General features: G+C 37.8%; 1 protein-coding gene across 3 annotated transcripts in view; it reads right to left on the bottom strand.

The window, feature by feature from the left end:
• SLC25A40 (solute carrier family 25 member 40) overlaps window positions 1-12,124 on the bottom strand; it is a 40,111-nt gene extending 27,987 nt beyond the window's left edge. The window contains exons 1-4 of one of the 3 annotated variants that reach the window (XR_012786123.1): window positions 11,833-12,123; window positions 4,385-4,453; window positions 2,467-2,584; window positions 312-371 (exon numbers count right to left, since the gene is read on the bottom strand). Coding sequence is in view for 2 of the 3 variants with exons in the window: in XM_075558456.1 (XP_075414571.1) it covers window positions 312-371; window positions 2,467-2,560 (154 nt within the window). In the remaining variant the exon portion in view is untranslated. Of the gene's footprint in view, window positions 1-311; window positions 372-2,466; window positions 2,585-4,384; window positions 4,454-11,832 lie in introns of all 3 variants that reach the window. The other 2 variants (XM_075558456.1, XM_075558457.1) reach the window with 2 other exon arrangements.
• Window positions 12,125-12,203: the final 79 nt, after the last annotated feature.

Genomic DNA, 12,203 nt, shown 5'->3' with positions numbered 1-12,203 from the left:
TTTTACTTGTGTGTGATATTAATGATATTGTTAGACAATTTTCTAATTCTATTGGGTCACTTTTATTTGGAATGGCACAAATATGGATATCATTTCTTGGGAGGGTTGAGTTATTTATACAAACATTATTTGTGATATATTTCTTTTCTACCTAGACCTCATTATATATAACTAAATGATAAAAAAACTTCTGCATAAAGATAAAGAGGCACCATTTTTTATAAAACAACAAAGTAAACACTGTTTTAAAAATGAGTGTATTTTCATTTTGAAATCTAATATAACATTTTCTGGATAAATAGTATACATACCTTTAGTGAACTGGCCGGTTTGGGCTTGGAGTCGAATTTTAATAACATCCATAGGTGTCACTATTAAAATACATAAATTTCAATTAACAAATGATACTTGTAAGCTGGGGAGTCCCTGAGAGGTTGACAGAGTTAAGCACTTGACAACTTACTGAAAGGTCAGCAGTTCACACCCACACCCACTGGTGCCTCGAAATTTAGGCCTGGTGATCTATTTCTAAAACTTCACAGCCATGAAAACCCTGGGGAACAGCTCTATTCTGCACATTCAGGGTTACCAGTGAGGCAAATCTACTCAATGCTAACTAACAACAAAAAGACCGCCTGTCAACTATATTAAAACAAACACCACTATCAAGTTGGTTCCAATCACAGGGACCCGATAAAGTGTCTGTGAGGCTATATATTTTTATTGGGGCAGAAAACATCATCTTTCTCCTAAAATCATATATAAAAGTATTCCCAAAGAACACAAAGTACATGAAATCAGACATTTCCTCATACTATATGAATTGGTATCAAACTCAATGATAGTGAGTGAGAAATATTAGGCTATATTTTTTTATCTTAAAGTGGTCTTGAATGTAATGTTTTATTAGTTTGCCCTTGAATTTTGCTTAAAAAGGACAAATGAGATGACAGAACTCTCAGATATTAAATTATTACTAAAAATGTTTGTTCAACTATATTAGCCTAAAACTAAAATATTAGTATTTACAAAAAATTGTAAGATGTCTAAGGTTAAGAAACAGAAGCTTCAAAATTGTATGTAAATATTTGAGAATTATTATAGATTATAAGTAGCCAAAATCAAATGGTATTAGTCTTCCTAATCTATTAAATTGACTTCTACCAAATAAAAGACATAATGCAAATTTGGTAAACCAATCAAAACCAAACTCATTGCCATCAAGTCAATTCCAACTGACAGGGACACATAGGACAGAGCTGCTCCTGTGGGTTTTGAGGCTACTAATCTTTGAGGGAACAAAAAGTCTCATCTTTCTCCTCTAGAGTGGCTGGTGGTCTCGAACTGCTGACTTTTTTGGTTGCCAGGCCAACTCATAACCCACTATACCACTAGGGCCCCATAAGTAGATCAAATTAGCCATAAATTATCTTTATCACTAGGTTATATTATTTTGTTTGTACAGTATAGCAGAAGTGAATAGTTTTAAAAAGTATGCTCTATCTGATTCAAACAGAAAAAAATGTTAAATAGTTCTGAGAAAACTTTTCCTCCCCTGCTAAGGACATCACATTAGGTGATCTCGAAAGGTTTTTTAAATCTTAAAATTCTGAGCTGAAATAAGACATTGCATTATAAAGGAATTAATACACGTTTTCTCTAATCATTTCATGTTAATTAAATTAAATAGTTATTTTAATGTCATTAAAATATCACACACTAATTATACCAGTTGGCTGTTTCTGAGAAGTCAGAGGAGGGATCTCATTACCAACAAGAGCCAGCAATGTAGTGGGTCTTCTGGACCTGAGATCCCTGTGCAATGAACCTCCTGGATCCAGAAGACAGCTGTAACATCAAAGAAGCACTAAAAGATCATTAGCATATTATATCCTAATTACGCCAGTTGGCTGTTTCCACAAGAAATTGGAAAAATTTGGTTAGAAAAATTTAAGAAATTCACTGTCAATGCAAGCAAAGTAAAATATAATCTATTGCTGATATTGTGAGTTGTCCTAAATCTATATAATTCATTTGGGTAAAATTTTGCCCCATCTTTATGTTTACTTTTTAAAAAGTGCATAGCAGAGTCATCAAATGTTAATATTGATAGAGATCTCACACTTGTCTGAGTTCCAAATTTTATGGATGGAAAATAAAGTTCAGAGATAACAAGGGTCTATCCACAATTGGGGGAGGGGATCTTTCTACTCCAGGAAAGAGTAACAGTCTTAGAAACTCACAGAGGCTCTCTCCCTGTCCTACAGGGTTGCTATGAGTTGGCATTATCCCAACACTGAGAATGGCCAAGCAAAGATTTTAAATACAGTCCGTTGACTCTGTCCAGGATTCTCTAATGTTATCATTCTGATACAAGAAGGAAATACTATCACCACTATTTCATTGAAATGAAATAACTGGGTCATTCGAGTGACCGGACCTACGTATGTCAGAACACGATCTTACTGATGAGTGAAGTCAGCAGAGCGCCTGTGCAAGAGGCCAGCATTTGTTGAAGAGGTGTCACTTTGATCTCGGATTTTGACACTTCATGGTCCATATTTTTAAATGACTGAAGAAAATCCTGTTTAAAAAGCAAAAACAATATAAACTAAATTTAATGAATGAAAATTGAGTTTAGTGAGAAATCCCTTCAAAATGGACTTAAAATTAAAGAAAAAATCATATTATCAGAGAATATTTTTACCATTATCAAGTGTATGCATATAAATTTTGAATACAAAGTATCATGAAACAGTCATTAATAGAGTAGACGCTCTAATCTTCCAATGACGGCAATGTACTCCAGCTAAGCTGTCAGAACAGCATCACATCTTTAAGGCCACTAATAAAGAATTAAAGAAACCTGTATAACCATCATGAAAAGCAACATGGTGATAGCTCAAATAACTAGGAATAGGAATTCTGTACAATTCAGCAATACCTCTGCTAAGTACATACACCAAAGAATCATGGACATAATACAAACAGACCTATGCACTCCCATGTTGATCATAGCACAGTTCACAATAGTAAGAAGCAGGAAATAGCCCAAATGCCCATGAACAGATGAATAGATAAAAAAAATTTGGTGCATATGCATAACAGAATACTGTGCATCCTTAAAAAGCAACGATGAAACCATGAAGCACCTCATGACATTGATGGACCTAGAGGTCATTGGACTAAGTGAAGCTAATCAATCACAAGTAAACAGATATTGTATGAGACCTCTACTCTAGGGGTTAAAAGACAAAAGCCAAAGACTGGCGTATCAGAGAGAACAGGCTTTGGAGGTTACAGGGAATTGGAGGGTAGCAAAGGGAGAAGACGTAGCATGGAATAAAAGGTTGGCAGGTGCTGACTGAGGTGGGACGGATGGGAGAAGAGAATTCTGAGGAATGGGGTATGGTGTAGAATCGGGGGCTGGGATGATGAGTGGTCTGAACTGTTGAAGGCCAAGCTGATGGTCTAAAATGTAAACCTCTCACATATTATCCTAGTCATGCAATAGAATAAGTATAAAAAAGGCACAGAATCTGTAAATTTAGCCCTGGAGTAATGCGAACACAGCATTATTTTTATTTCTTAATAAAAGTGGTTTCATTGGTTTAAAAGACTTGAAGCATCATCTTAGAAAAACCTGATAAGAGTAATAAATACTCTTCTAGAAAGTCCAATTATTTTAAGTCTGAAAATTACTTATAAACTTGTTATTTTAAAATAACCACTGCCAACATGAGTGTCATCTTTTCAGATGTTTATGTACACAGAGGCAAATACATAATGCAAATTACATCTATAATACATATTCATCAACCCATATACACACTTCTATATCTGTATTTTCATGTTTTAAAAAATATGTTGATACTATACATGTTGTTTACTAGCCTTTGACATATAAATATATGTTATAGACATCCTGTTTCAATAAATATAGATGTGTATCAGCAAAAAGCAGGAAGATCCTCAATGAGATGGACTGACACAGTGGCTGCAACAATGGGTCAAACATAACTATCAGGATGGCATAGTACCAAGCAGTGTCTCCCTCTGTTACATAGAGTCCCTATGAGTCAGAATTGACGCAATAGCACCTAACAACGTTATCACTATTAACGATGGTTTAATATTTAATTATATAGACCTGGTGGTGCTGTGGTTAAGCATTAGTGTGCTAATGGTTTGAACTCACTAACAGATTCATGAAAGAAAAGATCTAATAATGTACTTCCATATAGATTATAGCCTAGGAAACTTGTGGCATATAAGAATAAAAGTCTCATAGTGTCAGTTATTTAGGCTGTTGACAGTTTTCAATTGTAAACCAATTTTATAGAAATATAAATGTATCTGTTTGTAGCTTTTATTATTTACCAACCTGGTTTAAGTCTTTTCCTCAACTCTATGCTCCAATATTTTATTGTTTGTAATATCAGTAACTGAAAACCTAGAATGAAAAAAATGTTTAAAGACAATTAAAGGATAAACATTATGAAAGAGTATAGAAAGAAACTTTCAAACACGAATCTGTAAATATATTGAATGCTTTCTACTGAGTGTTTTGAGGAATATTAAGAGAACTCTACAAATCCTAGCCCTAGTTATATAAGCATTTTCACAAAAAGTGTATGCTATCCCAGTTAGTTATGATTAGCTACTATTGGATCATCCTCCAACTCTGCTTAAAAAACAAGCAATAGAACAACAAATTGCTCCATCTTAGCATCATTAGCAATGGACCACCTTGACTTTAGGACAGAAAATGAAAGAGCACCATCATCTATCTACTAAATAGCAAGGAGAGAAGGGATTCAACATGAAATTACACAATTAAGATCTTTTAATTTACAAGAAAATCAGACACTAGAGGAACAAGGTAAAAGTGTCACAAAGAAGAATCAGACCAATGCAGGTGTAACACTATTACCTATAGAGCTAGTCTTGCTGCCGCTCTTCAGGAGTCTGTGACCCATAAATCATAGAGCGGAACTATGCCCACCCCTGCACCATTCTCATGTTTGTTTGTTCCGTCCCACTGGGTCATTTTCAACGCGTAGTGACCCCATGTGGCAGGGCAGAGCTGTCTCACAGAAGACAGCCAGGTCTTTGTTCTATGAAAAACTGAGTGAGTTTAAACTGCCAACTTTTCAGTTAGCAGCAGTGTTTAACCATTTGAGCCAACAGAGCACTGAGGAGATTCATCCCACAGTGTTAAAGGCTGAAATGCTCTAGCAGCCATAATTCATTTCAAAATACTTCAGAATAAAGCAAATACACTAGAATTTTGACTTTTTAAATATCTAGGTGATAAGTATATTTTTATATCTATATAAATATTTGAATTTTAACTTCTAAAATTTACATAAAATCTTCAAGTATAGAAATGTACATTCATTTATACCAACAAAGTTCCTTTATGTGGAAAAACTATATACATATACTAAAAATATAGGTATAGCCCTTTCTCTAGAAGTTTAAAACACATATAGTACTTTATGTTGATACCAATCAAGCAAAGCTGACAATTTGAATATGTTCACCTAAAATTAATGCAAGAAAAAGGAATTTAATTACAGTAATAATTTAAATCATTGTTAGTTGTTATGAGGTACTGTCTAGTCAGTTACGACTCATCTAGACACTAAGTACAAGAGAACAAAACTTTGCCCAGTCTTGTGCCATTCCTAAAATTATTACATTTGAACCCATTATGCAGCCACTGCGTCAACCTAGCCCCTTGAGAGGCTCTTCTTTCTACTTTCCCAAGCATGATGTCCTTGTCCAGGATGATCTCTCCTGTAACATGGCTTAAGCATGTGAGACAAAGCCTCATCAGGCTTATCTTGAAGGAGCATTCTAGTTGTACTTCTTCGAAGACAGATTTGTTTCCTGCCCTGGAAATCCATGGTATCCTCAATATTCTTCACCGATCCCCTAACTCAAACACACCAATTTTGTTCTGTTTGAATGACTGCCTCTTGGTCTAGGAAGAGGTTCCACGTGCGTACAATGAAGTTTCAGGACTTCTCAGTGTTATCTGCCATTTGTTATGATCCACACAGTCAAATGCTTTTGCATAGTCAATAAACACAAGTAAACACCTTACTTACATTCTCTGATTCCAGACAAGATCTATCTGATGTCAGCAATGACATCCTCTGTTCCATAGCCTCTTCTGAATCTAGCTTTATTTCTGGCAGATACTTGTGAATGTACTCCCGCAATTACCTTCAGCAAAATTTTACTCGCATGTGATATTTATGATATTGTCCAATTATTTCCACATTCAGTTGGATCATCTTTTGGGGGAATGGATCTCTTCGAATCAGTTGGCCAGACCGTTGTCTTCCAAATGTCCAGCCACAGACTGAGTGTTTCTAATGCTGTCAGCTGGATGACACATTTCAGTTGGTACTTTGTCAGTTCCTAGAGCCTTGTTGTGTGCTAATAATTTCAGTAGAGCTTAGATTTCTTCCTTCACTGCCATTGGCTCTTCAACATATGTGAACTCTTGAAATAATTGAATGACAAGTGTTTGGGGTACAGTGACTGTGTATTCCTCCATCTTCTGTTAATGCTCCTTGTACCCGCTCACTATTTTGCCCATGGAATCCTTCACTATTTTAAGTTAAGGCTTTGTTCCTTCAGTTCTTTCAGCTTGAGATATGGTTAGAATGTTCTTCTTTCTTGGCTCTCTAACTCCAGGTTTTTGCATATTTCACTATAATCCTTTAGTATCATCTAGAGCTGCCCTTTGAAATTTTTGAAATTTTGTTTAGCCCTTTTACTTTATAGTTTCTTCTATTTACTTTAACTACTCTAAGTTCAAGAGGAAGTTTCAAAGTATCTTCTGAAGATACTTTCAAAGTATCCTCTTTGGTCTTTCCTGTTTTTAATATCCTTTTGCTTTCTTCATGCATGATGTTCTTGTCATCCTACAAATGCTTTTTAGTCTTTAGTGGTCAGTGTATTAAATTTGCTCTTGAAATGTTCTTTAAATTCAGGTGGGAAATACTGTAGTTTGGTTCTCACGAACTTGTTTTAATTTCTTCAGCTTTAACTGAACTTGCACCTGAGCAACCAAGAGTCTGCTCCAGTTTTCCCTGCCCTTGTTTTGGCTGATGATATTCATCTGCTCTGTTGTCTCTTCTCAGAGATGTAGTCAATGTGATTCCCTGTGTATTCCATCTGAAGAAGACCATGTGAATACTGGCCATTGATCTCGCTGAATAAAGACAAACATAATAAAGTCCTTGGTGATCTCCAGCTTCATTTTCATTGCCAATGCCATATTTTCCAACCACTCCTCCCTCTTCTTTGTCTTTAACTTTTGTATTCCATTAGGCCAATATCTATGCACCTTGATTATATGTTTGATTAATTTTAGACAGAAGAAGTTGGTAGAATTCTTCATTTAACTTTAGTGTTCAGTGCAATGATTTGAATAGTTGTATTAAATGGAGTTCCTTGTAGGTATAGAGCTATCACAGACAGCATTATACTTCTTGATCTTGTAATGTTCTTTCTGATTATGAATGTGATAGCATTCCTTTTGAATGTCATTCCCATCAGTGTAAACCATATGATTATCTAATTCAAAATGGCCGACCAGTCCATCTCAGCTCACTAATGCTTTCAATATCAATGTTTATGAATTCTTTTTCCTTTTTGACAGCTTCCAATTTTCTTAGATCCATACTTAGAAAATTCCATGTTCTGATTATTAATGGATGTTTACAGTTGTTTCATCACAAATGAAGGTTCTGGAAGCTTTCCTCCAACCACAGCACTAGATTTCCTCTAGTTTGAGGAGGCAGCTCTTCCACAGTCATAGTATGAGTGCCTTGCAACATGAGGAACTCCTTTTCCGGCACGAAACCTGAGAATGTTCCACTGGTTTTCATGAAGTTTCAGAGGTCCCGTCCTTCATCCTACACTGTTCTTAGCCTGGAAGCATGGTTGAAACCTGTTCAACTCGGGTAACCCTAATGGTATTTGAAATACTGGTAGCATAGATTCCAATAGGCACAATATGACAAATTGACAGATGAGTGGCAGATTTAGAACTTAAGGGGGGGGAAGAGAGTCAGAAATCAACATAGAGCTTTTTAGATAAAAGAACTAAGATTAGTGGACTTTTATATATATTCTTATTTCATAATATCCAAACTCAGTGACATCAAGTGGATGATTTTTTAAACATGTTATTTTAGAAAAGTTGCATAAAACCATTACATGTATCTCATTATGGGAGCTAAAAATATAGCCTCCTTTTCAATTTTCCAGAAAATAAAATGTAAAATAGGGAGTAGGTAGATTTTTTGTTTTTAACGACCATGGCCCATTATGTGTTTAGTACTACCATCAAGAAATTAATTTAGCTCAGGACTTAAATGCTAACTTGTGAACTCCATGCCCTCATAGTCTCTGTGTTGTATTTCTTAGAGGGACTGGCTCTCAAATTCTGAGTCTCCTATCTTGCTCATTTCTCATTTTTAATCCTTTTCTTACATTGTGTTCTAGGATTTGATCTGCTGAACTCACCCTGGTTTGCTAGCCAACTCTCATCTGAGACAACTCCTAACCAACCTCACCTAGCTATTGTATATGCTTAATCTGCAAATCCAAAAACTTAACCTTGGAAAAGCCTTGGGAATGCCACTGTTGTCACTTTGAAGACTAAGATACACTAGATCCAAGACATGGTTTTTCAACTGCCTCAGATGTAGCTAAAAGCTAGACAATGAATAAGTTAAACCATGTTAAGAAGTGATGTACTTGAATTCTGGTGATGGTCAAGAATACTCAAAGTACCAAGGAATGCGAGAAAACAAAATCTGTCTTGGAAGAAGCAAAGAAAGCTCCTTAGAAGCCAAGATAGTGTGACTTCTTCTCATGTACTGTGAATGTTATCAGGAGAGGCCACTATCTGGGAAAAGACACCATGCTTGGCAAAGGGGAAGGTCAGAGGAAAAAAGGAAGCTCAAGATGGACTGACACAAAGGCTGTAACAATGAACTCAAACTAAACAACAGTGTAAGAATGGCAAAGGATAGGACAGTGTGTCATTGTGCAGAGTCACTGTGAGTCAGAACCAATGTGATGGCATGACAAGGTCCCAAGATAATGAGACTATAATATGTGAAAATTAACTAGCAAGGAAACTCAGTTAAGAATCTACAGTTAGCAAATGAATCAGAAATAAAGGTAGAACCTAAGCTAGATTTACTATGGATAGAGAAAAGAAACAACTGCTAACTAAATGGAGATGCTTACAGCAAAAGATGGAAAATGAAAGGGAGAGTACTACAGAAGAATGAGTAAATCAGTTTGTCAGCATTCTAGATATAAATACATAAATACATGTATATGTATGAGATACTAAGCAGGTATTATCGTCACCAAAAACGAGAAAAATCGAGCATAGAAGTGTAATATTTACCCAAGGTCATAAAATGACTCAGGGATACAACCAGTATTGAATCAAATTCCTTTCTCTTGATTTACTGCCAAATGCTTATTTTAATTGAACCATGATTCTGTACACAGTTCTCTGGTATTGCTTAATAAAATTCTATAATCAACTTTTCACCACAAATAACCTTCCTCCTTGTCATTCCTCCTTGTACATATTCCCTTCATCTAACGAACTCTTCTGGGTGTACGTTTTCAAAATGTGTTTAATTTATAATTTTACCAAGTTACTGATATTTTATATAAGGATATTTCTATCCTTACTGGCCATAAATATACAACCAAGCCCCTTTTTGATGACTTCTAAAAAAATGGATTTTCTCAAAATGAATGATTAAAATTAGTATTTCTCAAAATTAACCACAAGTTACAGCTACAAATTAACATGCTCTAGTAATATGGCTGACTTTCTACATAGGCAGATCTTGGCATTATCAACTAGAATGTAGACAAGGTTGTGCTAAAAGCATTGTGTAGAAAAAAGGCCTCACTGCTGTTGAGTACATTCTAACTCTTAGCAACCCCAGATAGAGAGGCAGAATTTAACTGCCCCTGTGGGTTTCCGAAACATATAAAGATGCACACACCAAAACATATCTCACACTTCAAGCCCATCAATGTTAGTGAGGCCCTACCTTCACCACCTTCACTGGAGAGAGTAGATTGTCTATGCCCATGAGGAGTGGCAGTCTCAGAAACCCCCAGGGGCAGTTCTACCCTGTCCTGTAGGGTTGCTATGAGTCAGAATCAACTTGATGCCAAGGAGTTTGGTTTTGTTTTGACCTTCAGTAGTTACTGAAATTTCACTGAGAAAACCAGTAACATTCTAAATACCAAAATCAAAAGTCCATTTTTCAAGTAATGGAGGTGTCTTATGCCAGGCATACTGTAATAATTTAATAAAACTTTCTAAAATGATACATTTTATCTTTATAACAGTTTGAAAAGTATTATTACCTCCTTCTCACAAATTCAAATTAAGGCTCAAAATTACCCAAGACCATAGTCATTGAAGCCTGTATGATTATGTTGACATAACCTTACACACAAACAAGTGGAAACAGATGTCTGTTTTCACATACTGGCAATTTCCTGTGAATTCTGAAGATACATTTTGTTCCCAGTTTCCTCTCAAATTCTCCAAGCTTTACAACATCTCTTTCACTATTTCACCATCCTCTGCACATCACTACTTCCTTATTCCACATTACTATCAGGACAATTTAATTTGCTCCCATATTTACAAATACATTCTATTATCATAGTATTGTTTCTCAGGCTTTAAAATTATAAACATGTCTTGTGATTGCTCTGAAGTTCATATTTTTTAAGATTTTGACAAAGAAATATTGTATGTTTGTTCCAATCAACCTCCTCCTTCCTCTCAAGATCTGATGACCTCCTGTCATCTGAGAATCAGTATTGAGTCTGTATATCTTAAATCACCTTTCACTTTTCCTCCCTCTCTAGCTCAGAATGCACCGTAACTTCAGCCGTCTAATTCATGCTGTCTCCCCAGACCTTGGAAACAAAGCAATCATTTTCCTGAGTAAACCTGATCCATTTCTTGTGTTCCCCCTTTTGGTTACCACCGGCTACCTTGGTCAATGTTTTAAGGCTTTTTATTTGCAAAAGGATGGTACTAGCACACTTAACTTTCTTGGGCTACTAAGTAAAAAAATCAACCATTAAACAGTGTTTATTAGAGCAATAAGTTATTACGGAATACAACATACCACCCTAGTCCTCCAGCGTTTACAACTTCCCTCCCCCAATTTTGTGTCTGTGTGCAGCATTTTCCCATTTACAAAGCACTCTCATAAATATTTTAACTTAAATTCTTACATTAGTATTACCATGCCCGTTTTACAAATCAGAAAACTGAGAATCAAAGTGATTAGGTAATTTAATGTCTCATTACCCAAAGCAAGTGACTGATCCAGAAATCTAAAACTCTGGACTTGAGATGTCAAATCCCACTCCCTCTCCAGTTATGTTGACATCTACGTACACAGAAACAAATGAAAATCAGAAGCCTGTGCACGACAGGCGTCAAAATAGCATGCCACACCGTCAAGTGGCAAAGGGCAGGAGATCACCCCCACCCACCCCCGTGCTCCGTTCCCGCCTGGGCCGTGGGCTGCGGGCGGGACTCCGGCTCTCTGACCCGCACGTCCCCCTGCGGCCTGTGCCCGGTTGGCGGGCTCAGGGGCGATCGCGGGAAAACCACGCTCTGCGACGCGACGCGCCCTGGGCAGGGGTCGCCGCGGTCGGCCCTGGCCCGGGCCCTGGGCCCCGGCTGCGCGGGCTACAGCCTGAGCGAAGCCTCCGGGACCGCGGCCAGTGGCGTACCCGGTGGAGGAGGCGACCAGCGGGCGGGCGAGGCGGACAAGTCTAAAACACGGGAACGACCACGGTGGCAGGATGGCCTGGCCTCCAGCACCAACTGCGTCCACTGGGAGTGGCCGTCAGCAGGACCCCCGACGGCTGCGCCAGGACCGAAGCGCGCGGCACCCTCAGCCGGGGTCAGAAGCGCAGAGGGCAAGCAACCCACCAGGAGACCAAGAGGGCGGAGACGCGACCAGTGGGGGCGGAGTCCCGGCGCGAAGGGGCGGGCACGACGCGGGCGGAAGAGCGGCACGAGGGGGCGGGCACAAGGGCCCCCGGCGCGCCGCTGAAGGAAGTGGGCGCGAGAGGTTCGCGGCTCCGAGGGCGAGGAGGCG

The sequence above is a fragment of the Tenrec ecaudatus genome, chromosome 9, assembly GCF_050624435.1.
Source record: "Tenrec ecaudatus isolate mTenEca1 chromosome 9, mTenEca1.hap1, whole genome shotgun sequence".
Classification (NCBI taxonomy): Eukaryota; Metazoa; Chordata; class Mammalia; order Afrosoricida; family Tenrecidae; genus Tenrec; species Tenrec ecaudatus.
The sequence above is the reverse complement of the archived record's forward strand: the minus strand, read 5'-3'. Positions and strand labels throughout refer to the sequence as shown.